Source organism: Guyanagaster necrorhizus (assembly GCF_019112545.1).
Source record: "Guyanagaster necrorhizus MCA 3950 unplaced genomic scaffold BT62scaffold_11, whole genome shotgun sequence".
Taxonomy (NCBI): domain Eukaryota; kingdom Fungi; phylum Basidiomycota; class Agaricomycetes; order Agaricales; family Physalacriaceae; genus Guyanagaster; species Guyanagaster necrorhizus.
Window position 1 is genome coordinate 602,529 of NW_025064890.1, and position 25,648 is coordinate 628,176.

The 25,648-nt window shown below is 47.8% G+C and overlaps 12 protein-coding genes across 12 annotated transcripts; 6 read left to right on the forward strand and 6 right to left on the reverse strand.

Moving 5' to 3' along the window:
* Positions 1-95: 95 nt before the first annotated feature.
* Positions 96-691, forward strand: BT62DRAFT_948643 (uncharacterized protein; the record flags this gene model as incomplete). The annotated part of the gene is made up of 4 exons (XM_043188079.1): positions 96-128; positions 180-262; positions 318-409; positions 464-691. The coding sequence occupies 4 exons, from the start codon at positions 96-98 to the stop codon at positions 553-555; spliced, it is 300 nt and encodes a 99-aa protein (XP_043040298.1). The 3' UTR covers positions 556-691.
* On the reverse strand, positions 561-1,560 carry BT62DRAFT_87625 (uncharacterized protein). Its single transcript, XM_043182545.1, has 5 exons — positions 1,374-1,560; positions 1,230-1,323; positions 1,109-1,171; positions 880-1,052; positions 561-828 (listed from the first exon to the last, which is right to left on the reverse strand). Exons 2-5 carry the CDS (start codon positions 1,278-1,280, stop codon positions 672-674), a joined length of 444 nt encoding a protein of 147 aa, XP_043040299.1. The 5' UTR covers positions 1,281-1,323; positions 1,374-1,560; the 3' UTR covers positions 561-671.
* Positions 1,561-2,489: 929 nt separating this feature from the next.
* BT62DRAFT_1075558 (P-loop containing nucleoside triphosphate hydrolase protein) lies at positions 2,490-5,432 on the reverse strand (the record flags this gene model as incomplete). Its single annotated transcript, XM_043179125.1, has 7 exons — positions 2,490-3,725; positions 3,783-4,225; positions 4,286-4,455; positions 4,515-4,570; positions 4,620-4,947; positions 4,975-5,221; positions 5,298-5,432. 7 exons carry the CDS (start codon positions 5,430-5,432, stop codon positions 2,735-2,737), a joined length of 2,370 nt encoding a protein of 789 aa, XP_043040300.1. The 3' UTR covers positions 2,490-2,734.
* Positions 5,433-7,290: 1,858 nt separating this feature from the next.
* BT62DRAFT_1005191 (uncharacterized protein) lies at positions 7,291-7,983 on the forward strand (the record flags this gene model as incomplete). Its single annotated transcript, XM_043177114.1, has 4 exons — positions 7,291-7,470; positions 7,523-7,564; positions 7,755-7,849; positions 7,911-7,983. The coding sequence occupies 4 exons, from the start codon at positions 7,291-7,293 to the stop codon at positions 7,981-7,983; spliced, it is 390 nt and encodes a 129-aa protein (XP_043040301.1).
* A 483-nt stretch (positions 7,984-8,466) lies between these two features.
* Positions 8,467-10,537, forward strand: BT62DRAFT_1005192 (uncharacterized protein; the record flags this gene model as incomplete). Its single annotated transcript, XM_043177115.1, has 14 exons — positions 8,467-8,567; positions 8,618-8,733; positions 8,788-8,808; positions 8,877-8,918; positions 8,969-9,017; positions 9,071-9,097; positions 9,164-9,212; positions 9,272-9,376; positions 9,429-9,596; positions 9,657-9,834; positions 9,893-9,922; positions 9,987-10,008; positions 10,062-10,140; positions 10,175-10,537. 14 exons carry the CDS (start codon positions 8,467-8,469, stop codon positions 10,535-10,537), a joined length of 1,350 nt encoding a protein of 449 aa, XP_043040302.1.
* A 172-nt stretch (positions 10,538-10,709) lies between these two features.
* Positions 10,710-11,557, forward strand: BT62DRAFT_931369 (uncharacterized protein). Its single transcript, XM_043186110.1, has 5 exons — positions 10,710-10,835; positions 10,900-10,994; positions 11,047-11,131; positions 11,185-11,311; positions 11,364-11,557. The coding sequence occupies exons 1-5, from the start codon at positions 10,788-10,790 to the stop codon at positions 11,444-11,446; spliced, it is 438 nt and encodes a 145-aa protein (XP_043040303.1). The 5' UTR covers positions 10,710-10,787; the 3' UTR covers positions 11,447-11,557.
* BT62DRAFT_967560 (20S proteasome subunit) lies at positions 11,479-12,634 on the reverse strand (the record flags this gene model as incomplete). The annotated part of the gene is made up of 5 exons (XM_043188866.1): positions 11,479-11,885; positions 11,936-12,110; positions 12,158-12,324; positions 12,375-12,528; positions 12,579-12,634. 5 exons carry the CDS (start codon positions 12,632-12,634, stop codon positions 11,616-11,618), a joined length of 822 nt encoding a protein of 273 aa, XP_043040304.1. The 3' UTR covers positions 11,479-11,615.
* Positions 12,635-12,768: 134 nt separating this feature from the next.
* Positions 12,769-14,975, forward strand: BT62DRAFT_931371 (succinate semialdehyde dehydrogenase). The gene is made up of 14 exons (XM_043186111.1): positions 12,769-12,960; positions 13,008-13,066; positions 13,117-13,293; positions 13,347-13,644; positions 13,696-13,768; positions 13,814-13,854; positions 13,907-13,969; positions 14,024-14,123; positions 14,173-14,227; positions 14,281-14,327; positions 14,381-14,397; positions 14,449-14,639; positions 14,690-14,766; positions 14,825-14,975. The coding sequence occupies exons 1-14, from the start codon at positions 12,793-12,795 to the stop codon at positions 14,878-14,880; spliced, it is 1,422 nt and encodes a 473-aa protein (XP_043040305.1). The 5' UTR covers positions 12,769-12,792; the 3' UTR covers positions 14,881-14,975.
* Positions 14,976-14,987: 12 nt separating this feature from the next.
* Positions 14,988-17,075, forward strand: BT62DRAFT_967563 (uncharacterized protein). Its single transcript, XM_043188867.1, has 10 exons — positions 14,988-15,320; positions 15,375-15,502; positions 15,552-15,632; positions 15,688-15,749; positions 15,811-16,038; positions 16,097-16,102; positions 16,156-16,171; positions 16,227-16,390; positions 16,446-16,500; positions 16,549-17,075. Exons 1-10 carry the CDS (start codon positions 15,167-15,169, stop codon positions 16,828-16,830), a joined length of 1,176 nt encoding a protein of 391 aa, XP_043040306.1. The 5' UTR covers positions 14,988-15,166; the 3' UTR covers positions 16,831-17,075.
* BT62DRAFT_931372 (uncharacterized protein) lies at positions 16,996-19,233 on the reverse strand. Its single transcript, XM_043186112.1, has 9 exons — positions 19,056-19,233; positions 18,870-18,983; positions 18,761-18,811; positions 18,592-18,709; positions 18,385-18,528; positions 18,063-18,328; positions 17,639-18,010; positions 17,510-17,579; positions 16,996-17,454 (listed from the first exon to the last, which is right to left on the reverse strand). The coding sequence occupies exons 1-9, from the start codon at positions 19,102-19,104 to the stop codon at positions 17,205-17,207; spliced, it is 1,434 nt and encodes a 477-aa protein (XP_043040307.1). The 5' UTR covers positions 19,105-19,233; the 3' UTR covers positions 16,996-17,204.
* Positions 19,234-19,851: 618 nt separating this feature from the next.
* BT62DRAFT_893913 (polysaccharide lyase family 4 protein) lies at positions 19,852-22,760 on the reverse strand (the record flags this gene model as incomplete). The annotated part of the gene is made up of 23 exons (XM_043183164.1): positions 19,852-19,891; positions 19,945-20,026; positions 20,081-20,105; positions 20,155-20,183; positions 20,231-20,305; positions 20,358-20,413; positions 20,455-20,504; positions 20,558-20,610; positions 20,665-20,699; positions 20,755-20,772; positions 20,823-20,887; positions 20,948-21,036; positions 21,093-21,160; positions 21,211-21,355; positions 21,409-21,452; positions 21,505-21,532; positions 21,583-21,607; positions 21,678-21,739; positions 21,805-22,100; positions 22,150-22,197; positions 22,353-22,477; positions 22,532-22,581; positions 22,637-22,760. The coding sequence occupies 23 exons, from the start codon at positions 22,758-22,760 to the stop codon at positions 19,852-19,854; spliced, it is 1,632 nt and encodes a 543-aa protein (XP_043040308.1).
* A 667-nt stretch (positions 22,761-23,427) lies between these two features.
* BT62DRAFT_931377 (A/B/D/E cyclin) lies at positions 23,428-25,542 on the reverse strand. The gene is made up of 5 exons (XM_043186113.1): positions 25,425-25,542; positions 24,572-25,369; positions 23,978-24,520; positions 23,783-23,926; positions 23,428-23,737 (listed from the first exon to the last, which is right to left on the reverse strand). Exons 1-5 carry the CDS (start codon positions 25,440-25,442, stop codon positions 23,576-23,578), a joined length of 1,665 nt encoding a protein of 554 aa, XP_043040309.1. The 5' UTR covers positions 25,443-25,542; the 3' UTR covers positions 23,428-23,575.
* Positions 25,543-25,648: the final 106 nt, after the last annotated feature.

Sequence of the window (25,648 nt, forward strand, 5' to 3'; positions counted from 1 at the left end):
GTTCAAAGTCAAGAATCGGCGTTGCTAAATCGGGGAAGTGAAGTGATGTAATCAAATGCACAGCTCGTTCACCAAGTCTTTCTCATCTTGCCACCATGGTCAAAACTTCAGACGTCCTAATTATTCTAGTGAGCTTTCTTCCTTTTTTTCTCTTTGTATGTAGATTGAAAGATCTCAAGGTCGCAATTATCTTTCCACCAGCGGCAGCCGCATTCTTGACGGGATGCAGCTGCGATCTTCTCATTAACATCTGTCTGACTCTGTACGTTTTTCTTCACTTTGGCCGCTTTCGGTCCTTGAATTTTCGCTCTTCTCAGTCTCGGCTATATTCCTGGTCATATTCACGTGTTTTGGCTCATCTACAAGAAGATGCAGGCCGAGGAGCGCTACGGAGCTGGAGGCTTCCAATGTGCGTCATGGATGCCATTCGTTTTCACGGTTACAGCTGAATACTTTCGTGTAGACATAGGAAACGGACAGTACAAGCCTTATCCTCAAGCTCAGGGCGCATTAATTCCTGGTCAGGTTCCGCCCAACTATGGTGCCACTCTGTGATCTCGATCTTCACATATACCTTGTTTCTGGATGTATATACTGGTTCGGGCGTACTTCTAATGACAACACATGGCTGGAATATATCTTTTTTCCCTATCATATATTCCCAACGGACGCTATGAAAGATACTCACCCGACCTGTCGGTGTCACGAGTGCCACTATCTTGACCAGAAACTAATTTGGTACTAGGCCCACCTTCGGATGACATATGTCTTGGCGGTAGATAATTGGAATGTCTTCGGGTAATCCGATGATGCACGCCAATTATGGAACTGTTGACTTATGACAAGACATATCAGAAAGAATACATACAAAAACAGTACCGTTCATACATCCATCGCACCAGAAAGCGTAGTAGGTTGCGAGACTGCAAGGTATCCATCAGAGTCCGTGAAAAGACCGATAGATGACATTGTCTGTGCGATGGTAACCTGTACGAACACGATACAACGCGTAGGAAACGGTGCTTGCAATTATCGTGAGCACTGAGAGCTACCTGAAACCATAATGTCGGCCCCTATCTGGATGTCAAGCCACGCAAATGAGGTGTGCCTTGAGTTTGAGGGCTCGTTGATCATAGATGTTGATAATGATCAGAAGGGTTGCCATCCAGAACTTTCAGAAATCATGATCAGACCATGCCACTGAGGATAGTAACAGTGAAGATACAAACGTTGACCGAACTTATGATTGCAGCAACGAAATTACCCATTGAGAGCATCATGGTCCCTACATAGACCACTTTATTCTCCACTAGATGACTGGCTCTGATATTCACGTTAAGATGTGGTATAGAAAAAGAATTGTTGGAGCTTACTGTATCGTTAAGGATTTAGTGCGTCAAGATCGAGGAGATAGCATTGGCAACTGGGTATGTGAGAAGGGCCAAGGAACAGCTGACATGATCCACGGTAAAGAACGACGACCCACGACGCAGAATACACGGGTCGTTCGGGCACAATAGAACAACCGTGGCTCTACAGTAGAAAGTATCTCGGCATTCGAACAGACGTACATGTACTGAGAGGCTTACTTGACCCAAGGACTATCCTTGTATCCTGTAGTCCTTTACACTTCATATAGTTTTTGGCAATCACCTAGACTATTGTCGTAGTAATAAGCCCACGACAACTGGCCGGATTAGTGGAGGTTGAAGACCTCCCTGTCCATAAAATCCACTGGGCGATAGAGAGTTCAAAGAACAGGGACGTGAAGAAATGGAAAAATCAGTGTACCCTGGATTTGGTCAAAGCCCGGTTGCAATGAATTTATTGAATGGCGACGCCGAATTTGAAAGGTTCGTTTTGGCCCTGCAATACAGTTTGTAATGAGTAATAGACTGCACCGTCGTCTGTCTATTGAAGACTACTAGTGCTGGAGGCGCACCAGTAGATCATGGGGATGGCGGATGAACTGTACGCATCAGGCGTATATATAACGATTTAGATCCTTTGTTACTCGTGATCCCAACATCCTTGCATTATAAGAATGACTATCACCGCTCGGTAAGGTTGAGGAAAGAAGAATGCTGCACGACTAAGTAGCGTCCTAGATCTGTAATTAATGTCTTGAAGCACACAGTGCATCAAGGCTAGGGTGTACGTACACATCAAAAACCCACCTGCTTGCGATAGAGTTGATCAGTGCAAAAATTTGGCTAAAGGCCGTCGTCGGATTGACGACCAGGGATGACGGCGAGCACTGGCTTCTGCTTTGTTTGCCGACGGTAAGAAGCACTTCGAAGTTTTTCTGCCATACGCTCTCAGAATTGCTGTTTACGAATCGAAGCCAGCTGTAACCCCAGATTTGAACTATCTGCAACCGTCTGGAGGGAGGCTGAAACCACCTCAGTGGCTGTGCCTTCTATTTCCCTTCGGCTGGGAATATATCTTTCGTAACGCGATGCCAGCGAGGATTTTATACAAAGAAAGAGCAAAATTCAATCTAAATAAAAACAGAGATTGTAGTATAGACAGCAAATGATGAGATACAGTAGTATGGAGCCGTGTACAGCTGAGGGTATACGGTTGAACGTAAATCCGTATGATGCTAATGGAATAATATACATGTGCGTAAGTGAATACCTGCCAGGATGCTCCCGTGATTGACTGGCTGTCCCAGGCTCAACTACGGCCATAGATTCCATGCTAGTCATGTCTGGAGAGCCCTCCAATCAGGTCAATGTTTTATCCACTTTCCCGATTCCACAGGGAGTGAGCACAACATCCAGTCAGGATTCGACATCCATGGAGCCCAGTCGCATGAAGAAATGAATTGATTAGGTGCATTCCCATCTTCGCCGTCGCCTTCAGAATCATCGTCAGCAACGACCGTAGACATAGACAGAGGCTCCGGAGTAGGCACAGCGGCGACAAAGAGGTCTTCAGCCATCGTTATTGATTCCAGCATTTCTTCTCTCATCCTGTCTCTTTCCTTCCTGTTCTTCAACTCCTTCTTCAACTTCACGAGCTCTGCAGTCTCCGATTCCTGCAGCTTCTTCTTTTGCTCCTCTCTGGCTTTCCTCTTCCTTTCCTTCTTCTCGTTGTCCTCCCTGTCCTTCTTCTCTTTCTCTGCCCTCAAACGCTCCTTCATTTCCCTCTCGCTCGTAACCCATTCTGCCGCCTCATTTGCCGCCTTGTACGGCTGGCTCTTGTGCTTCAGAAGATATCCTTGCAGCGCTGCCACGCTGAATTCTTCCTGTGGGATAGCATCTGCAAATTTCTTTGCCAATGACGCCAATGCAACGCTGGCTAGAGGCTTCGCAGAATGTTGGCTGTTCGCAACATACTCTTCTATCGGTGGTGGCAAATAGGCCCGGTTATTCGCGCCGAATTGAGACAGTATCTGGCCCCTGGATTTGTCGTTGACGTTTTTCTTCGGCGAAAGGGGTAGCGACGTGGATGACGACACAAATGAAGGGAAATGGAACCATAGTGTCGATGAGCCTGGACTCGGCGTTTGCGGAGGTGAAGGTAGGTCTATGGCCTGAAGCTCGTCGCCGCTCGGTGTAGAGCCAACTTTTGACGGCGCGGATTCTTCCAGAGACGGAAAGAAATTCCGGAACAGTGCCTCTGCCTGCCATTTCGACGCATTCTTAAACTCTATCCAGACATCCATTCGACCTGGTCGAGAGAGTGCAGGATCGAGGCGCTCCAGATGATTTGTCGTACTAGCAGAAAAAAACACGGATCACAATGCGTGCACAACGTGGAAGGGAGGAACTCACGCGAATAACAATCGACCTTCTGCTGCCGCCACTCCATCCAGGGCGTTCAAGAGTCCGCTCAAACTCAACGTGTTCACCTCTGACATTTGGTCTCGCTGATGTTTCCTACTGCGGCCCGTGGTGGGAGAACTAATAGGGATATCAATTTGATCATTACCCTCATCGTCATTCCTCTCAGGGTTTCCATTAGAGCTACTGTCTCGCGAGACACTTCTCGTGAAAGCGGCGTCCAAATCCTCCAGCAGGAGTATACATCTCGAGGGAACATGACTCATCAGCGTCGTTAGCATACTGTCGCTGATCCAGGAGGACGAAAGTGATACGACGTAAATGTCCAGCATGAGTTCGCCGGCAATTGCATGTATCAGAGAGGATTTACCGGACCCCGGGACACCATGGAGGAGATATCCTCGTCGAAAAGGAATGCCCCGATCTGCATACCACTATAATTCAAATCTCCATAAGCATGCTCTTACGGGCAATAGGAAAAGATGGCAACGTACCTGCTCAGATTTTAAAAAATCTCGAGTGTCACTGAGAAGCATCTCCTTCACGCCTGGATTGAGCACAATTGACCCCATTGGGCGTTTATGGCGCGAGTCTGTCCAGCGCCAGCTCCCATAGAAATCCGCGAAGTATATCTGGATGCGATGAACAGCCTCCGCTTCAAATTCTTACAAAATGAAAATGGCATCAGACTAAATACTTTTATCATTCAGTGAAAGTACAAACCTCGCTTGGCTTCGAGGACGACCTGTTTCAAGATTGTGTTATTCCGGGCGACCACACTTTGCGTCCAATTAACAAAATAACAAATAATAGAAACAGGATGCGCACCTTATCGACAGAACTTCGCATCCACTCCCGTCACTCTTCCTGCCCCGCTTGACCCGAAGCCAATGTCCTCCATAGAAGATGGTGTGCGTGGTGTCGAAGGTCGGCTGAAATACGACCCGTGTCTTGACCTTTCCCGGTATGTCGTCTTCATCCGAATCGTCCTCGTCGTCACCGAAGGAGTTATCAACTGTCCGTCCAAAACCGGAGGAAGAACGGGTGGTAGTCTCGAATTCTCGCGACTGTTGCCACTCTGGCCTTCGTGACAGCCAAAGCTTGAGCCACTCATAAGGGTAGTCTTCCTCCGAAAAATGTGCCGTAAGAAAGAAGGCTACAAATTAGATTGTTCAATTAGTACGCAATAGTAAGGGGAAGAACGATAAGATATCGACGTCAACTATGGTGCGGCATCGAGCATTCTGGAGGCCAGATGGAAGAAAGAATAGGGTAAAGAGGATGTAAAACTTGCTATTGAAGGCAGAATGCATTGCAATCAGAATGAAATATAATGGCGACATGAGATGTCCGTGCAGTTGAATGATATTGAGGCGCGGGATCCATGTGTTCGCCTCGGAGGTGAAGAAGGTTGAAAGGATAGGAATATGCTTACAGTTGACAAAATGTGACCTAAAGCGCCTCAGAAATGTTAGAGAATGAAGAGAGTGTGTCGAGGGGAATTACTTGCCAGGCAGAGCTCGATACCCTTCTAGCGGTTTCTACGGTGCCACCCAGGACGACGAGCTTCATGCCGTCGATAACGGAGGAGCCAGCGGCACCACCCACGAGAGGTTGGACAAGTGATTTGAATGTGTCCATAGAAAGATGATGCAGGACCTCGAAAGAGAGATTTGAAAGTGGTGATCCAATGCGGCAAAATAGGTGGGAGTGGTACAAGTGACAAGTGTAGATAGCAGCAACATCATCCTTTATGAGCACGTTGAGAACTCGTTTGTTTTTAGAAAACAGGAAGCCGCAATTGTTAATTGAGTTAAAATCTTCGGATCCGGGAACATCTCAAGAAACCAAGGCCGGATCTGGTCCGTTGACCTGTTGAAAACCCAGATTTTGCACGTATTTTTGCCAGGCCGACAAGCCATCCAAACGGCCCCTTCGCCGCAAGAATTTTGATACAGGATGCACTAGGAGGGTTACCCAAATGGCGCAAAATTAATACAAATAGCGGATTGCGCAGAGCCAGAGCCCTGGTGTCAGGGGACGAAGCTCATAGCGCCGCAAAACCTTAATGCAAGATCCCCTCATCCAAACGGATAACCATCGCATCGTTGAATTCTGACATCGAACAACAAGAAGAGACATCTGACTGATCCTGAGAACCGAAAGAGAACATTGTGTCAAGCCAGAAAGAGTCAAGATAACCCGAATCCCAGGCAAGGAGGAAATAACCTCGTGACCAATTACGCCTCAGCAAGTGTGTGGAAACGCCGCCTCCACCAGACGGCATTACTGCAGGCGTCTAATATACATCAGTTGGTGGCCAATATATCACCATTGTTATGTCCGAAATGTCACTAACCACGGGCTGAGAACACATGTTACCTCTGAGATCGGATAGCCCCCTCTCGTCGTTACGACGAGCCATCGGGGCGTGGCGGAAGCGTGGCAATGCAGGAAAACAAGTATCATTTCAAACCGTTGCAACCAGACCATTGGTAGGGTATTTTCGTGTTTTGATGATAATGAAGACGTTGCAATGTGCGCACATGGCGGCATCATTATACGAGGGCAACTGAATGGGACGATAAAAATTCTTCGATGGGAGGAAGGCGAAGCACGCAGCGGCTAAATGAGCCGCCGGGGCGGGTAGCAGTTGGGACAAAACTTGTCACAAATATAGAAATATGTTGTTTTTCTCTAAAACTTTGCCTTTTCAGGAACAAGAGTGTCCTAATCCGAGACTTTCAACCTATGGACCCGACACAATGTTACGCTTTTTGACGTGGATTGGCCTGGACATGCATCCTCGGATCTACCACCATTTAACTGGGAAAAGGCAAAAAGTTGTATTACCAGACCATCTAGGCGTGTGCATAGTTGCATATAGTGTGCAATTTGCGCCTGCGAAGCATGGCCGGCTACTTGATAAGAGTGTGTCGGATAAGCTTTAATTTCCCAACTTGCGTGAGGGGGGAATGGTTCCAAAGGGGAAAATCGATGAGGGCACGAGTCTTGACCATTCTTAGTACTAGTACTGTTCTGCGATTTTGACACGCGAAGAGACCAAGTCATTTTGATACACTGCGTCCATTGCAGAGCTGAAAGCTAAAATTCGAACATAATGAGTACTTCCAACACCTCTTCCATACTGTCAACCCGCAACCTCGTATATCTTTGCTTGAATTCTTGTGCATCAGTAAGCGTGTCGTTACTGTCTTCCATCTGTTCTGACGATTCCTCCGTTCGTTTACCTCTATCCTAATGTATTATCCTTTTTAATGCAGTGTACGCAAGATTAATTCGAATTCCTACCAAATTTCCTATACGGGAGGGTGACAGACTCCACACCGCAAATGAAGGTTCTCTGGGTGAGACCACCATCATATCTTGACGGTGGAGGACCAAAATGGCTGCGGCTCAATTCTGAGGCTCCACACGATGTAAGCTCCAATGCTTCGTACTACTTCCTCTAATCATGGGACTGCAATGTTCTCCATGAATGCCTCCGGTCCATATATTTCTCCCGTCCTTGAGACTATCTTCTGTAAAATCTCGAAGTGCACCCGAAGGACTTGCCAAACCCAAGATTCTTCCAGTGATGATCATTGTTGCGTTGCTCCTGCTGTTCAATACCGCTGTTTTCGGCGTACCGAGTACTAATCGCAGTGCTAGAGATAACGTCATGCTAGGCATGGAATATCCCTTTGACCTGTGCTGACGCAGGTGCTTAGGGTGGACGCACAACAGTACCTTCTGTTTTACGCATCACGGCGGTAAATCAAATCAAGTAGAACGAGAATAAAAATAACGTTTTATCTGCATCTTATGTTGATGACTATAGTCCGGATGTGCTCATGTATGCCGGATACAAACTGCTCCTCGAACTTGATTGGGAAGAGGGAAAGTGTTTTGCTCCTCTAATACATTTCCAGACCACAGAATTAGTCGCCGAAATGACTGCAGTTCAACGGCATCACAGTTGACGGTGGACACGCATACTACGAAGTTCTAATATGTGCCTTTCGTGCCCCTACCTACCTCTTTGAGGCGCCATCGATGTAAGCATACTACATCACGAATGACTACTGCATATGCTACGGAAACGTTGGCGATCGTGAGCGGTGTCATTATGGCGCAGCTCCTCGCAGTTGGCTTTGATACTACTGCGCGGGGAGATGAGAAGGAAGAATAGGAAACTTAGGACGTGACTCGGCCATCCAAGTATTGCGCAAGCCGGTGCGAGGTTTGCTTGAAGAACGCGTGAAACAGTGTCTTGGAATGTTGGGTGCTAGTATAGCAAACTAAGATGCTCTGTTACACTAACATTTTTCGTCTTTATGCAGAAGAAATTTCCCGGGTATCCGTTGAACGACTTATCTTCATACGGATCGTTGAGTCTGGTTTACCAGATTATTTCTCGGGCTCTTCGGCATAATGCGGCGTTTTGAAATTTCTGCAAGTGTACTTGGCTTCGTACAGTGACTCAGCTGCAGTTTCTGTCGCTGCGGACGATATGCTTCATACATTCTATTACACTAATGGAATATGCTAGGAGCAGGTTATATAGGGCATGCCGCATTGTAAGTCTTAGCAGGTTCCACTACCTTGACTTCAGTCTTTACTATACTACAGTTTGGTCACTTCACGGGCGTAAGTATCCTGGACTGTTATCACCATGGATATCATCCATGGCATCGTGGATAGATGGACCTTCTACCCTACTGGCGCGTCTTTGCTTGACCTGATGGGAAAAGTGGTCATTGTTACCGGTGGAAAGTGAGTTGTACTAAACTCTCTCGACATCCGGAAGCTGAGGATATTCATAGTACAGGAATTGGTTACTGGATTGTTTTACATCTCGCGAGGAAAGGCGCCAAGGTATACCTTGCTGCAAGAAATGAAGCCAAGGCTTTGGACGTGATCAAGAGCATTACGGAGGCGGGTATTGGTTCAGGGGAAGTCATCTAGCTCCCATTCTCATCTTACAACCGCTGAGGTTGTTCCCTTCCTAGAACCAGTGCGTTTTTGCATACACGTTCTAAAGGGAGCCCACCAAGTCTTGTGGAACATAGGGTTTCTTTTTAGATTATAACAAGGCGGATGAACCAGTCCCGATCCTCATTACTCGTCAATATTATTGCTTTGGGTCATGTCCATGCCTGACTTCATTGTCACAGAGCACTGTGAAGTAATCCACCTCGAATGGAGCCGAAGTGAAGCTATTGGGTGAGTTACTGTGGTGTGATGGAATATCTTTACTGAAGGAACCGGCTGGACAGAATCCCATCGCCCCATACTCTCTCAAGGTGTATACATCGTAAGAACTACTTTCGCGCTCAACCCCGCACTTGATAGCTGTTTGGTTGACTTAGAACTGGTGTAACGACATTCCTCATCGAGGCTGGAAGTGGGCCGAGCTTTGTGCGTCGTAACTTCCAATGATGGATGTCTCCAAAAAGTGATCATCTCCCATGTATCAGGATTGGGCGGTACCTTTTCCCCCAGGAACGCATATTTTCCTCGTCAGTGGTCATCTCAAACTTGAACATAAAGGCTTTGATGTAATCCAGTATCAGATATGCATGGTATGTGTTACTACGATTGATTAAATCTCTCCATCTGATTCTGGGTTTCCAGTTTGATATCAACGGAATTTCGGGGGGATGTCAAGATATGTATACTATGATGCCGAACTCTAACGGTACCGACGTTACCTGCGCAAATGTCACCTCTACGCTTCTGTCTGCAAACGGTACGGTATTTCAGCCTAGCGGTCCTATGTCCCAGTATGGTTTTATCAATCAAGTATATTATTCTCTCCGTTATCAGGATTGTCTACAAGGTTACCGTTTGATTAATTTTCAGTGCACTGATGTGTCTGTAACGCCTAACGAGGGAACTCCCCCATTCACTCTTACGGTAGTCCGGTGGTGCTACTATCTCAGCATGCTTGCTAAAGATCAGATCCAGATTGCACCGGCGCTCCATCCTCCGTTCAACTTGACCGAACACCATGGACCAAATCACTTGGACAGTTTCTCTTGTAAGTGTCGCTCAATAACGAATTCGCCGAGAGAGTCAATTAGATCCGTAAACTCTAGTCCCGCGCGATGCCATTCTTCATGTCAATGGTAAGCTCTGAAGTAAAAGTCTGGGCAAATGGACCTATGCATGTTGGTGCCTTCGGTCTCACAGACTGTCTGGCTCCAGGAACTGTGTAAGCTGCATGATTCATCGTCTTTCAAACTATTCGAACATGTCTACCTTCAGAAACGCCAAACATGCCAGATCCGTCGCAGCGCGCGCGCCGGAGTTGGGGGGCTTTTCGGCGGCACAGCTCTCACAGCTAGTGGACTCGTCGCGCCATTCACCTGGTGTCGTAGACGACGACAAATGCAGCGGTTAGAGGAAGTGGAACATTCTCACCTTATAACTACCATAGATCGTCGACTGCTATTATTGGATACCCCCAGGGACTCGGAATGCCTCGTGAAGAGCGCGGGCTTGCCAGTGTTTCAAGTCCGCCGATGCCCTCTGTGCATGCATCTCCGAGTGAACGTCGGTGGTCTCGTGCATTCGATGGGAACAGTTTGTCACGAAATCAATCGCAGGTGTACGTTCAACACCGTGATGGGGGGCGGGCTCGTGATGCAGCATTGGACTTACCGCCATCGTATTCAGACCCCGGAAGTCTAGATTCATCTCTCGAACAGATTCCCTTCACGCCTGGAGCAAAGACAGGGTAGTGGATGACCTGCTTTAGTGTAAAAACAAGGGGGTGGACGGGATCAATTGCCCTCCGCCGTGAGAGCTTGCTGAGACGGCTGTCATAAATAAGTGTTATATAATTTATTTAAATAATATATGAATGATAATTACATTTCCCAAACGGGGAAAACAACAACGGGTACAGGCAGTCACGTCTCGGACTTGCAATTGGGTTTCCTCTGCCATTGACCTTGCTCTACATTATTTTTCGTCTCACCGATGTCTACAATGCAGTCCTCGACAACCGATGATAAATTTCGTGGCGCCGTAGTCGAAGTAAGTTTTGGTTCGATTGCGAATTGATCTGGAGCGGTTCTAATTTGGAGGCCCTTCATCACAGGATTTGCAGTTACCGCCAGCCTTTGCCCTACCTTCAACCGAAGTCATCTCACGCGCCATCGAGCTCGCCTACGACCGTGATTTCTCCCATATTCCGTGCGTCTTCCGCCTGCTATTGGCGTCGTGGACACTGAAAGCTTCCGTACAGAGTCCTGGATCGCGATAGAAAACCTCTAGGATATCTGGATGTTGCGAAGCTGAAGCAACAATGGGAAGCAAGCAAGGCCAACCCGGTATGTTGCCAACTTGTAGTCTGCAGACATGTACTGAATTGGTGGTCTTGGAGGACGACCGCATTAGCCAGTACATGACCAAGTTTAAGCGAAACACGACGGAGCCGTACACTCTCATAACGCCTGCCACCCCTCTAGCCGAGCTCCAAGCTTTTCTCCAGGACAATATATTTGCTCTAGGTGCGATCGTCCCCGTTCCCGTAGCTTGGTGTCTGACACTGTCATGCTGTAGTGACAGACTACCAGCGCAAATTCGTCCTGGGCATCGCTACATCCCAGGACTTGGAGAACTTTGTTTCACGAAGAGGTTTCTGAACAGGAATGAAGCACTATGCGTAATTGCGCTTGTTGTATATATCCTAGACATTGTTCACCATTTCTATAACATTTACGCACGGATACTCATGCAAAGCTATAACCGATTCAGGTTCAATTGCTAAAAGACGGCGCGGTGTGATACAGAGAAATTTCATTATTACGCCAACTAAGTCGTATCCATGGCCTCGCCTAGGACATGCGTGATTTCCTCCTCCACAATCAAACTCTTCACGGTCTCCCGTTTCCATGCCGTCGTTCCACGTCGGAATCCATACTTCTTCTCCTTCTCTACACGCTGGTTGGGCATCTCCACGTTGCGAAGCATCTCAGTGTGAGTAGCCGTGATGATGCACGCGTCGACATTGGATCCAGAGCCAAGATCGTTGAAAATACCAGCAGAAATGGCATGTTTGACGAGGGTGAGGGCTTCGTCGCGCTGCAGGGCCATTAGCAGGCGATACGTGGTATACGCAACAGGACACTCACCGACATATTCGGTCGCCAGCTACTCTCAAAAACGGCCATCGCAGCAAGACTTCCAGAACCCATTGTCACGTAAGGGAGTTTGTCAGTCGACCCATGTGGATGGATGGTGAAAAGGTTGGGACCGGTAGCGTCCACGCCACCAAGAACGAGAGCAGCACCAATATGTCCTTGGTATCTGCTCAAAGTTGGAGTAGAAAAGAAGGGACACTTATAGGTACTCACTGGAAGAGCATTTGCTTCAACATCGTCATCGCCGTCACCACCCGCGGTTTACGGCCTGTGTGGAGGGCATGGAGCTCGATATTGGAGGATATAAGCGCCGTCGTGAATTCGGTATCTGCTGCTGTACCAGCACCGCAACATCTAATTGATTCTGAGATATAGTGGATCTACCAAGCGCTCAGCATGCAGCATTGTGAAGACCACAGGTGCGACGTACCTTTTCGCAGTTTTTGTCCGCGACAATAGGGCCCTCGGTAGCCCGTGTATCTGCACCAAGAACGATTCCGTCCTCAAAAAGGCATCCTACGATAGTTGTACCGGTACTGGTGGCTTTGGGCAACGGCAGTCCCTTCTCGCTCAGGAAGTTGTTTCTACACGAGACCTGTTAGCCATTAACATAGGTCACAGAAAGATTCTTCACCTTAATTGATTAGAAAAGTCGAAACCGGGCGACGAATAGACAGAGGAGCTTGCCATGGCCGTTAATGAGGAAAGGAGGGCTTGCGTGTGGAGGGTACGCGTACTTTTGCCACGTGACATCCGGACATTGTAACCGGTATTTTATAAAGTTAGGGTCCTTCGCCGACGGCCGTCCTTGACGCGGAATTTGACTCCTACCTTTACTACTATCTGCCATGTCCGTGCAGACGACAATAATCCCCCACTCCCAGCAGCCGCTTGTTACGCGTACTTATCCCCTTGAGCAAGAGCTCGATGGCTTCATTATCGCTGCCTCTATGGCCCAGAAAGCATGGTGCAAGGTTCCACTCAAGGAGAGAATCGCGATTGGGTACAAGTTCACCGTGTGTTTCCTCAATATCTGGTAGAATCCTCCTTTGACTTGCAATAGGATGAATTCAAAGCCCTGAGCGAAGATCTCCCTATGGAACTGACTCTGCAAATGGGCAGGCAAGCTCAAGAATTGCGGATAGCTTCTTGCTGACCAGCTTGGTTACTAGGCCCGTATCTCAATGCGCCGGAGAGGTTCGCGGATTCCTCGACCGCGCTAATTACATGTTATCTGTCGCAGAGAGCGCACTCTCTGATATCAGTCTAGCCGACACAGACAAGCCTGGCTTCCGACGGTACATCAAACGCGCTCCTCTGGGTGTCGTCCTTGTCGTCGCTCCTTGGAAGTACGTACGCTCCTCCGGTCAACTTACACGAGAACTAAAAGATGAGATTCAAGCTATCCTTATCTCGTCTCAATCAACGCCGTTCTCCCCGCTATTATCGCTGGGAACGCTGTCATCTTGAAACCATCTCCTCAGACGCCTCTGACTGCTGAGCGTTTCGCACTTGCGTTGACTCGGGCAGGTGTTCCCAAAGATATCATCCAAGTTGTGCACATGTCGCCTGCGTTGACCTCTCATGCCGTTCAGCATCCTTCCGTAGACTTTGTTTCATTCACCGGCAGTGTTGTAGGTGGACGGGCGGTTGAGGAAGCAGCCGTTACAGCGAAAGGTTTCAAAGGTGTTGGCTTGGAGGTGTGTGATAACACTCCTCATTCAAAATCGCTTATCCGACCCTGTCATTAGCTTGGTGGAAAGGATCCCGCCTACGTACGACCCGACGCAGATCTAGATTACACAATCGCTGAACTGGTCGACGGTATGGCTCTGCAAATTTAACACACCTAAAGCTAATGAAATGAAGGGGCTCTGTTTAACTCTGGTCAAAGCTGCTGCTCCATCGAAGTAAGCATGAACTTCCCTCGTGTCTCTGCTATTTCACATACTCTCCACTCAGAGAATCTACGTCCATGAGGCAGTATATAATACTTTTGTTGAAGGCTTTGTGAAACTCGTCAAGGTATATGTGTGTTCACAAACAACCAGGCAGCATGTGTTGACAGTTCCTTTCCAGGGCTACAAACTGGGTGATCCCACACTTCCTGAAACAAATCTAGGTCCCGTCGTTTCCCTAGCTAGCGCTGAGAGAATCCGCAAACAAGTTTCGGATGCAGGTACGTCAAAGTCTGCCTCGTTGTTTACGGTCGTCTGATCATCTTGCAGTGAAAGCTGGGGCGAAGGCGCTTATACCGGAAGAATTATTTCCGATGGCGAAAGCGTGAGTATTTACACACTTGGTATGTTCAAGTGCAATGCTGAAAGCTGTCACAGTGGAACTACGTATGTTGCACCTCAGGTTCTAGTCGATGTGAATCACAGTGAGTCTGCGTATTTATTCATCCCACTTCTCAGATGATGAAACTCGATCCAGGTATGAACGTCATGATGGTAAGTCCGGAAGGAGATGGTTCTACCTCTGTGCTCATAGATTGTTTATAGGAGGAAACATTTGGCCCAATCATCGGAATACAGAAGGTCTCTTCTGATGAGGAAGCTATCAAGCTTATGAACGATTCTCCATATGGACTCACAGCATCCGTGTGGATGAATGCATCTGCTAATCCAGCATCCGAGGAGGCGTTCTCAAGGTTTGTTGAAGAATTGGAGACTGGAACAGTCTTCCTGAACAGGTCTGTCTACTATCTACGGAGATGTACAAGTATTGCTGAAATTTAAGTAGGTGTGACTTTTTGGACCCTGCACTGGCATGGACTGGTATAAAGGACAGTGGCAGAGGCGTCAGTCTCAGTAAATTTGGTGCGTTCAGTACCCGTCAATCACGACATTCGATGTACTGATTGGCTGCTAAAAACAGGATATGACCAGTTGACCCGGGCCAAGTCTGTACACATGAAGATCAAAACATCATAATAGGCTGGATTTTTGTAGGTAACGTAGATGCTGCAGAGACAATTGTATATATGAAGAAATCCAACAGCGTTCAATGAAGATTATCACTATCCTGGAAGCCGTCGTTAATCACGTGATTCAACGCGTGTTTGCAGCACCGCCGCTGATCCGACACGCTGCAAAAGGGCGACGTCCAACATAAATTTAAATAAATGGCATCGATTCATCCTTACCCCACTCGCCCGTCTTTCCAGCCCCCCTCCAGCCGCTCCTGCTTCTCGCGAGCTACCCTTATTCTCTGTCCCCCATGAGCTGGCCTGGATTCTTATGCATATCGCTGTTCCTCCATGCCCTTTTTCATTGCCAGCCGGGCAGCGCCTATGACATCGTACGGGATTACTCGGGGAGCTCCTTTTTCGACCGATGGGATTTTTTCGGGAACTGGGATAATCTCACGTTGGGTATGTATTTTCCCCCCTTCAGTATCATACGGCTTGGTGCTGAATTGAAGGAAGGGGATGTCTGGTGGCTTAGCAAGGCGGATGCCATCGCTCAAGGACTGACGTATGTAAATAATGCGGGAAATGCGATTATAAAAGTGGATAACATGCACAATGTGGTTTATGGGCAAAAACGAAATTCGGTGAGGGTACTCTTGTGTGTCCAGCTTCAAATCTTAAGTATTTCTTTAGGTCCGGATAACATCTCAAGACATATACCACGTTGGCAGCTTGTGGATTATCGATGTCAAACACATTCCGTTCGGTTGCTCTGTACGCTTCCACCGCCTACACAAAGCATTTTGACTCAAGTACTCGTCCATCCTAGGTTTGGCCGGCCTTTTGGACTAAAGGTTACCAAGATGAATGGCCTGTGGGCGGTGAGATTGAGTGAGTCACGTCCAAACACGGTTCTCTGGCTTTGAGGTTTCCTTATCCACTTATTCCGCAGTATCATCGAAGCCATTAATCTGATGCCAAATAACCAAATGGCTCTACATACGACATCCGGGTGCTACCATGTCCCGGAAGATCAACAATACCAAAGTGGGGCGACTACTCAAACAGACTGTTCTCTGTCCTCCGGTTGTACCGTTCTTGAGTTGAAGGAGAGCAGTTTATACACTGGTCTTGCTGAAGCCGGTGGAGGGGTATGGGCTACGCAATTCGACGTATCCGGGTGAGGTTTCAATAGCTTTCGTCCAATGTCGTAATTACTAATACGTGTGTACGGATAGAATTTTGTAAGTTTCAGCCCGTCCGTGGTCGTTGATAGCTAAACATAGAATGTGCCCAGCATCTGGTTCTGGAGTGTACGCCGCACTGTCACTTCTTACCACCCAACCAGACTAATTTTTTCGCATTCAGCGTCCGAATGTTCCTGCTTCGATATCTGCAACAACAGCATCGACAGGCGTTGATCTTTCCGATTGGGGTCCGCCTTCAGCTAGTTACCCGGCGACTTACTGTAACATCACGGAGTTCTTTTCTGCCCAGAATCTTGTCCTTGACATAACACTCTGTGGGGAATGGTAAGAGAACACTTTGCTCATTGCTTTTTTACGACAGAACTCACGTCTGCTCCAGGGCTGGCCTCTCAAGTCTGTACTTTCCTTCTTGCGGATCTGGCACAGGCACCTGTGTTCGTATTGACGCTCTTCTCGCCATCCAGTTACTGACGATCCCGCAGTACACTGATAGCGTTGTTGGGCCCGGCTCCACCTTCAACGATGCTTATTTTGAAATATCTTACATTCGCGCTTATACTACTGGAGCGCCCGCGCCCACACCGAACGCGCTGGTGAGCATCTCAACTTCGGTACCCACCGGACTTCCGACAAGCTTGCTGGCGCCTTCGACGCCCACAGTTTCGAGTCTGTTCTTCCCTGGAAGCGCAGAAGGTCGTCGAGCCAATTCGATACGGGCGGTGGCCGCGATTCTGCTGGTCGGATTCTTTAATCTTTGGTTTTAATCATGTTATATGCATGTTGTAATTTTACGCTTCGCGGTTGGGACCGGCGTTTACGATATAGGAAGTGACATACGACACCTAGACAAGATGTGTTATGCTTCATCAGGATTTCTAGACACCATCGAGTTACGTTTACTCATAAACAATGCAATGTATGTTTCAACGATAGAGCAACCTCCATTCTTTCCAATAACTTGAACATGCTTTGCAATTGTGCAAAGATAATCGATTTTACATTAGATAGTAAAGCTCTATCCTAGTTGTTGTCCTCTATCACCACCGTTAGCAGATTACGGTTCTGACCTATCGCCTATAATTCTTCTACGTAGCTAAAAATTGTACAGATTAGTCGATGTGCAGGTAACGTAAGTGCCTCATGAGTTACTTGATCTCCAGAACATGAGCTTCCGCGCCACCCCAGGGAAGAGACCTGACGACCTCGTGTCAGCGTTGCTTATCGTAACTCGCATTTCTCTGAAATGCCCACCGAACACTATCGCTGGCCCCCAAGCAGATAGTAGCAGTGCAACGTGCTGCGTTCCAAAGGGTGTCGGTGTTTCATGTCTGGCAATAACATCGACGAGAGGTGATATACAAGTAAGGAGAAGAACGATCGCGACGGCACTGTGGAAAGGAATTGAATGAACAGATATGTTGTCCATCTGAGTCCAAGACTTACACTTGAAAAAACATGATACGCCATATTGCAGGTGACAGGTATGCAAGTCGTTTCTTTCGCCTCGGCATAGCTATGGGCAATGCTATCATCAGCTTCCACTCTCAATGATGAAATAGGAGTAGTCCCTACCGCCAAAAGATAGGGTTTTAGAGTAGGGCGATCTGCAGTCGAAGTCACTACATGAAACATCCAGTGAATCCAATTCATCGAGTTTCTCTCCCCCACAGTCATTAGAATCGGGTTGGATACCATCGTCTCCAGGGCGAGTCCACACCAACGAGCTCGTCTTGTCTTGCTCGGACCCTTCGGGCGTCGCAAGGGCTATTTCATTCCAGTCATTTCCGATGATAGCAGAGAAATCAGGATGTCGTGAGCCATCTCGTAGTATACTTGGGGGAGGAGGGTCAACACTAGCGAAAGTGGGGAAAGAAGAAGATACGGGGGAGTCGAGGACGTCAGTATCTGGTGGAAATAGAGAAGAGCGAGATAAGGTTGAGTGATCTACAGATGGGGATGATCAGAAGCTGAAGCAAATGCATGAGATTAAGCCAACCAGGTGAATCGAGTTCACGACCAGAAGGTGCGGCCTTCATAGAAGACGGACAAGGCGACGGAGCAACCTTGGGTACCACTCGACGGCTGTAGAACCTCCAAGGTAAGCGTGGACATGAGTCAAACCGCTGATTCTCGAACTCTTCCGAGCGTGAACGCTGGATATGCTTGCTCGTCTTCAAGGATCGCACAATGGAATTGATGGAGAAAAATAAAACGGGTGCAGCAAGAAGTAGCGGTGTGCCTGCATATCCGAAAAATCTCACCCTATCATGAGAGACTGATTGAATGACTAGGAACGTTTGACGCTGATCATCACTCACCAGACAGGGTCTGATGCATCACAGTGGAGGTCTTCAGTGGGCTTGACAGCATCCAATTTGATGGCAACGACGATCTGTACAATTGTGGCGACAATAGGAAAGACCAGGAGCGTAAAATAGTAATGATTCCGCCACACCAGCGCCCTATAGTTGGCAATGGTCAATGAAAATTATGGAATCTACTCAAGCTGATGATGGATCACGTACGAGCGTTCCGCATCCGCCCATGACTTGGGCTTCCACACAATTATACACGTAGCGATACAGAAAGACGCGCAGACACCAGTCATCACAAAAGTAGAAAATCCGAGAATAAAGGTCTGGGCTGATATAGAGTCAGGGAGAAGGATAATGGCAGAGTAAGAGTACGACCTACCAAGGCAGAATGCCCTAGGCATAGCATAAGGATCCATCTTCCAAACCATACCTACATAGAAGGTGTCAACATCGACTTCAATGCATTTCACGATATTTCGAATTTTTACCAAGGCAGAAGACCCCTTGCATTAGCGTACAAGCGACACAATAGATCAGAGGGCCCCAGTATGATCCAATACAGCGTGCGAAAAGCATAAGGACAACCCAGCAGCTAGCAAGGCCTGGGGGGAGGAGGGGGGAATTCGCATCGGGCCTCAGTAGAGATCACGCGAGGTAGATCACAAATAACCCACCTGTGAGTGATAGCACCATCCATACCACCTTGAGTGCGAACGGTAGCATGTTGTACTTCAGTTAACGATCATCATCCGGCCACGACGACCAGTGGCCACACAGGTCTATGCAGCAAGTTGGAAAAAGAGGGAAAGGGAGAACAGCAGCACGCTGCCGGCATCAGAACCTTGTGAACCCCTTCAATCATGGATTTTTATTAATTTGTCTGATCAGCTGTGGAAAGCCTTGCCATTAGGAGAATTGTACCTCATCTTCGAAAAATCAAATGGTGGGAAACCGCGACCGACACGCTACCGCATGCTTCTCGAAGGCGGAGACAGCGAATTCGATGCGGTCCGAAGCAACGTATTTGCCTCCCTTTGCCGCGTGGTGCCTTAATTCCACGCCATTTCCATCGTTTTTCTTTGAGAACGGGCCGACAGGTTTGCCGGGTCAGTGGTCCTGCCACAGAGATGACCCTGGTCTCCATTTTACTGAAGGTAGGTACGAAGTTGCGACTACGTGGAGTGTCGGCTGGAAACGCCTGTCATTCCAATTATAATGAAATACCTATCGGAGATCATTGAATGATGCTGATGTTAGCTTCGAGTCAGCTTACATTTACGCTTCGGTGAAGATCTCTGCAATCCGCCGTATGCGCATCAGACGGAAAAGACAAAAAAAAAGAAAATTTTGTGATCTTAAGAATGATTATGTATTCAGTAGATATGGATATTTTCCGAGACAAATTGAAGTTTCTCCTCCCAGAATTAAAAGCGATAGCCGGCAAAAAAGAGAGCTAGAAACCTGAGAGGCCTAGTACAGTCTCAAGCCGTCGAGGACAACATTGGGAGACCTATGTCGGGGTTAGTGGGGTGTAATAGAGCATGAGTTGGATCAAGTGCTTACAAAAATTCGGACCCAGAAGAACCAGAGGCAACGGTAATGGTGAGGGTGTTTACGGCCGATCCCGTGTTCAGATAACCAGTAGCTAAAAGACCAGTCAACCATATGTTGCATGACAGGAACAAGACATTGAACGTACGGATTGAGTATGTGTACATGATGTTCTGTCAGATGTATCAATAGAAATTCGACCGAATGCTTGACAACGCTTACATTTCCACGCCATGTACCACGAGTTACACCTTATGCAAGGTATGTTAGTTATCTTGAAATGGGATAGGGAATATACCTCTCGAATCCGGTTGATCTGGAACAGACGGCGTGGAGCTCGTCCAATTGTTGACAGTGACTACAGGACGACCACCTAAATGCAAGGTATGAGTCATGCGGAGCACGGAGACGTCAGGCTAACTTACCTGCGAAGGCGAGAGTGGTTGCGATGTCAAGGGTTCGGGCGCCACCTAAAGGGGCCCTTTAATCGCCGCGTTCAGGCATTACGATAGATGTCGGTACGTGCCCTGTGAACTCGACAACGTGAACTTCACCGTTACTGCTCCGATGTCCTTGTATAGAAGACGCATTATCGAAAATCCAGGATGCAGAATTTACGACTCACTTGGAATATAGCCATAGGGAACGTATCCTCATCGTCGCCAACAGTGAAAGTAACTTGATGGCACCATCAGCCCGGTAAGATAGGCGTACAAGGGTTTAAGCGCATACCCGGGCCCCAGTCAGACATTCGGCTGTCGCTCGGACTGGAAAAAAAAAGACGCTCTTCAATCGGATCGGGACCGCTCAAGCGCCACTTACTGCATCGTTTCAATCTTGCTGCAGAATTTCAGGACGAAGCTGCGACATAAAACATCCGTGTAGCTTACTCGGCATTTAGGAATCCTCTTGGCGTGCCATCAATCTCACCGATCTGCCAAATCACAGTTGGTGTCTGAAGGTATATATGCGTTAGAAGGCGAAACGGGTCTCCGATGTTTGGGAAGACACTTACAGCCTCAGTCGACGCGATGTTGGACGTCAGGACGCTTCCAGCAGTAACAGTGACACTCTGAGTGGCGACTGCCAATTCCATTTTGTATACTGCATCCGAGAAGCGGATTATTAGCTTTGCGAAAAATTTGAATGGACATACTAACGCGTCATCGTGTAGGTACCGGGTTTCATGTAGGGACTGACGAAGTCACCGTCGGAGTCCGTTCGCACCCTTGATCACGGACCAATGATGAAATAGTCGAATATTGACGCCGCACTTACCAGTATTGAGCATCACTGTTACTGAATCCAATAGACATATAGTCGGCGTACGCCGAAGGATAGCCCGAAGCACTTCCTGTGACCCTACCTCTGTCATCTTCGGAGACCCATCCTGTTACATCAAGACCATCCCAGAATGAGGTATCTACACAAAGTTGAACTGAACACCCAATGAGACGGTAGATCAACGACGGCTACCGATGTCGGTCGAGGGAGTTGATCCGGTTGTAAACCATAAAGCACTAAGTGAATATTTAGCTTATAACATTTCAGAATATGGGTGTCCAGACTTACTAAGGACCATGCAGACCCATGCGAAATGCTGCCTGGCATGAGCTCATTTATCATTAACGCCGAAGGGCAACGACGAACATTCTGTCTGTGTATGCCCCGAGTTCTAAACGGACACCTGAGATACGTCGCACACAACAATGGATCAGAGATCCCTACCATGTCTACATCAAAACATCAGGACTAGGTCGGATCAATAAAGGGTAAAACTCACAGAAATAAAGCTCTTGCTGCGAGGCTGTCAATACGCCATGATCGAAGTAGAATGAGTTTGATGCCCAAATGAAAAAAGGTACCACTGACTTCCTTGGTTATCAATATCGCGCATGAAAGGTCCACCGGAGCTGGCTTCATATCCGGTGCCGGGGATAATCATCCAAGCGGCAATGCTTGATCCAGAAACTCCGTGAACTTGGTCATCAATAAACTGCCTGGACGAGTAGAATTTTGACCTTGTTTCAGTCCCTACCAAGTACACGTCACTCCCTTCAATAGCAGTCCCGCCTACAATGTCTGACACCTCATAGCCATTGGGAAGTGTCGACTGACTGAGACGTGCGATGAAGCGAAGTTCGCCGACGGACGGCTCAGCTGTAGTACTTGCTCTTTTATTAGTTAAGCCTTCACCTCCGGCGGTCATAGACTTACTATGTAGCCATATGGATAGCTGGGTCGGTGTATCTGGCAACGTAGTACCTGTAAAAGAGAATTGAGCATAAACATATATCGGCAAGGAGAGAATGAATACTGAATCAGAGTACTGGTGGTACAGGTAATCTGTGGAAAGAGAATGAATTCGAGATGTCTAAAGGTGAAAACGATAGACTTACAGTGATATCTGATGAAAGAACGAGTCAGTAACGGTATATGATACCATAAAACTCTGCTCACAGTTGTTATCATGTCCCCCTTGGATCCATGAGCAGTCAGCGTCGATACCTGATGCAATCTGGCTATATTTGCTGGAATCTTGTGCCTAATTGGAGATAATCTCAGGTCGGAGAACTAAGCATAAAACTCCAACACAAACCTCAATTCCATTGAACTTCATGGAAGTTATATCTCCACTAGTCGAATCCACTACGGCGAGTAGACATAAACGCAAAACGTTGTAGATCGGGTACAGAAGACGTACCAGTGAAGATCAAACCAGCAGAGGTGTCGACAATGTACGAGTCCCCGCTCTCAGTGAGACCGAAGCTAGCAGCTGTCGAGCATAACGACGCGAGGAACGCAGCAGCAAAAACGAAGAACAACATGACCGTCACCCAAGGAAGGACCGATGAGATGCACCCCAATTTTTATAGTGAGAGAAAAAAATTTTACTATCCGCTTCAGCCGTTTCACCTCATGAGGAGGTACCTGAAATAATCTCATGATGAAAAGAGGCTCAGACAAAACCTCGGAAACTGTAGTTGGAATACATTGACGGCCCGCCTCGTTTCTGTCAGAAAGCGCAAAGCACATCCCATGACTTGATGTATTCATCTTGGAAGCGACTGATAGAGTGCAAATGGCCATCGGCAAGGAAGAGTTTAGCCTTTGAACAACGAACGGCACATTAGCGGGAGTATAATGGAAAAATAAGCACATCGGTGCACAGACGGCCCGTGCTGAAGATCAACGAGACCATAGGAAATCATACATGATCATAAATTCTGGCCCGGTCGAACATGGGTAGTTGTTGCCATCGGAAGCGAATGAACGAAGAAACGGAAGGGTCGTCGAGTGATGCACTGCGTTCTAAGAAAACAGAACGTTCTGCGAATGAAAGATAACCCGAATTTGCGCCCACTATGGCTTGGCAAATGCAGGCTGGCCGTCAGTCAGAATGTGGCTTTGCATCGAGACATCTGGATTATTAGCCCAGCACTCTTCAGAGACAGAAAAAGACTGTGTTTGTATCTGTGTCTCTCGAAGGCCATTGCCGAAGTCCAAAAGAAAATAAATTATTGGGCTAGAAAACAAAAAAATAATACAAATAACTTTGAGAGATGACGATTGGTGACAATGAATCCGTGGAATGTCCCCTGAGTTTGGAAAAATGAGGAGTGATGCGCACTGCTTCCCGCTATTAATCGCTATCGTTGAACTCTTCCTCTTCAGCCTTTCGGATTGTCTCCGCGATTCTTTGTTCCTGGATCGCTGCTTTTAATGGGGGCAACACGGCAGGAAGGTCAACTCGGCTTCCTTCAGGCCAATGGCTCAGCACCCATCTACGCATGGTTAGACTGGCCTGCAAGCATGTTAGCCCGGCAATATCGGTGTAAAATTGACCTACCTTTGCAAACTTCTTGGACGAGTATTTCTTGACAAGTGTCGCAGACTGCCTAGCTTCCGGACGTAGCAAATGGTTGAGCAAGATGTTGGCGGTAGGCAGAAGTTCGCTCTCTTTGAATGTCGAATAATGCGCTAAATTTGGTGTCTGTAGAGCACAATCAGCACGAACCAACATGAGAATCGAGAATGGTCGCACCCATTCTTCTCGACCAAGAGCAAGGCGTGCCAACCACAGAGCAGCCGCAGCTAGGAGTGAAGCCGGTGTCGCCACGAGACGCCATTCTATGCAGCCCACTTCCAGCAAGTACTTAGCAATAGTCCGGGCAGTGATTTCCAAATCATCAGCCTTACTTCCTCTGCGCAACCAAGTCATCGGTCCAGCGTAGCTCAAATCCCAATTCAACGTTTTGAGAACATATTGTTCTGCCTTCAGCATTTCTGACACCGTATATTGGTCTCCAGCAAGCCTGACGATGTCTTCCACACTAGGCGCAATACTCTCCTCAAATTTGGCGGCCACAAAGAAACACGATATTCCAACGAGCTGCAGCCGTGAGATAGACACCATTGGACGAAGGGACAGAAAGCGGTCGAAGATGTTGACATAGAGGAAAAATGTTTCGGGGACGCATCGATACATGGTGTGGACCTGCAACATCCAGTCGTGGAGAATAGCTCGTTTGTTCCAATCGAGTTCCTCTTGCTGGCTCATGTAGGTTGGATCTGGCAACGTTTTGGCCTGTGAAGACTCAATAAACTTCACCAATGCAGGGTAGGAATCAGAACGTACTTCGACGTCCTTCATATACTGGCACACTTCAACAACGTACTCTGAAACCATTAGCGGGTCGTCATGATCTTCAGCGTCAAGATCATCCCAATCATCATCTTCTTCCGCAAGTTCTTCAAGATGAGCAGCGACGCGTTCTGCCTCCACCTGCGACTCATCTTGAATAGTTTGCTGAGTCTCCACTTCGGCTTCGACTTCTACAGGGGGAAGCGCTACGCGGGGTGAAGGTGGCGGTGATCCTTTTGGTGTGGTGTAACGTCGCTTGAACACACGTGGTGCTTCTTCGTCAACGGCGTCGAGATGTTGTGAAGTTGAAGCGACGGTCACAAGTTTGTTGCCTTTAGCTGAAGAGTGCGAGATTGCACGACGATGTCCTAAGACTTCTTTATTTGTGCTGGCCACCGTGAACTTACGTCGAGTAGCTGTCTCCTTGTTCACCACTGGTGCAACGCGAGCGCCTACTGTCGTTCGTAATGGCTGCCGCGCTGGTTTCAGAACTGGCTTCGCGATGGAATCATTGAGCTTGGCCCCCTCCTTCTCTTTCTCCCTCATCGTTATCGTTTTCGGTCCATTTGGTCCGGATACCTCAGCCAAGACCCCGCGCTTCCTCTTCCCTACACCTGCCTTCTCCGCCATCGAGTCGGCTACCTTGGTCTTGCTGGATGGTGCCACCACACTACCATCGTCCTTGCCTGCAATGGAAATGGTTTTAGAGCGCGTTGCTATCCTAGAAGCGCGAGCGGTGGCATTCTCGATATCTTTGACGACAGTGCGGACGGTCCTGACCGGCCTACGAACCTAGTGAACATGGTCAGCGACGCTCAACGAACAGAGCGATTTAAGGACAACACACAGGAATATTTGAGGCCATTTACGAACTATAATATAGAAGCATACGCTGAAGCAAAGGGGAAAGATCGAGAGAGGAGAATGATTGATGAAGGAGGTGGGGATGTCGCTGGCGGTCTGCGGTGAAAAGTCGGCCTCCCTGAAGGCCTTGAAGTTGTTAGGATTTGTCCTTGTTGCAGTTTGTTTGCGTGTTTATGCTAACGCGTCTTTCACGTGACCGTTGGTGTA

Coding starts and splice junctions, on each gene's coding strand:
- BT62DRAFT_87625 (XM_043182545.1), bottom strand. CDS start 1,280: ATGATGCTCTCAATGGGTAATTTCGTTGCTGCAATCATAAGTTCGGTC. Junction 1,053..1,108: donor AACGAGCCCTCAAACTCAAG/GCACACCTCATT, acceptor TTATGGTTTCAG/GTAGCTCTCAGTGCTCACGA. Junction 829..879: donor GTGCGATGGATGTATGAACG/GTACTGTTTTTG, acceptor ATAAGTCAACAG/TTCCATAATTGGCGTGCATC.
- BT62DRAFT_931369 (XM_043186110.1), top strand. CDS start 10,788: ATGCAGTCCTCGACAACCGATGATAAATTTCGTGGCGCCGTAGTCGAA. Junction 10,995..11,046: donor CGTGATTTCTCCCATATTCC/GTGCGTCTTCCG, acceptor GCTTCCGTACAG/AGTCCTGGATCGCGATAGAA. Junction 11,312..11,363: donor GGACAATATATTTGCTCTAG/GTGCGATCGTCC, acceptor GTCATGCTGTAG/TGACAGACTACCAGCGCAAA.
- BT62DRAFT_931371 (XM_043186111.1), top strand. CDS start 12,793: ATGTCCGTGCAGACGACAATAATCCCCCACTCCCAGCAGCCGCTTGTT. Junction 13,645..13,695: donor TCAAAGGTGTTGGCTTGGAG/GTGTGTGATAAC, acceptor CCCTGTCATTAG/CTTGGTGGAAAGGATCCCGC. Junction 13,855..13,906: donor AAAGCTGCTGCTCCATCGAA/GTAAGCATGAAC, acceptor CTCTCCACTCAG/AGAATCTACGTCCATGAGGC.
- BT62DRAFT_967563 (XM_043188867.1), top strand. CDS start 15,167: ATGAGCTGGCCTGGATTCTTATGCATATCGCTGTTCCTCCATGCCCTT. Junction 16,391..16,445: donor ATAACACTCTGTGGGGAATG/GTAAGAGAACAC, acceptor CGTCTGCTCCAG/GGCTGGCCTCTCAAGTCTGT. Junction 16,501..16,548: donor GATCTGGCACAGGCACCTGT/GTTCGTATTGAC, acceptor ACGATCCCGCAG/TACACTGATAGCGTTGTTGG.
- BT62DRAFT_931372 (XM_043186112.1), bottom strand. CDS start 19,104: ATGCTACCGTTCGCACTCAAGGTGGTATGGATGGTGCTATCACTCACA. Junction 18,812..18,869: donor GCAAGGGGTCTTCTGCCTTG/GTAAAAATTCGA, acceptor CCTTCTATGTAG/GTATGGTTTGGAAGATGGAT. Junction 17,580..17,638: donor TAAAACCCTATCTTTTGGCG/GTAGGGACTACT, acceptor CATTGCCCATAG/CTATGCCGAGGCGAAAGAAA.
- BT62DRAFT_931377 (XM_043186113.1), bottom strand. Junction 24,521..24,571: donor AGTATATGAAGGACGTCGAA/GTACGTTCTGAT, acceptor GAGTCTTCACAG/GCCAAAACGTTGCCAGATCC. Junction 23,927..23,977: donor CTCTTGGTCGAGAAGAATGG/GTGCGACCATTC, acceptor TGTGCTCTACAG/ACACCAAATTTAGCGCATTA.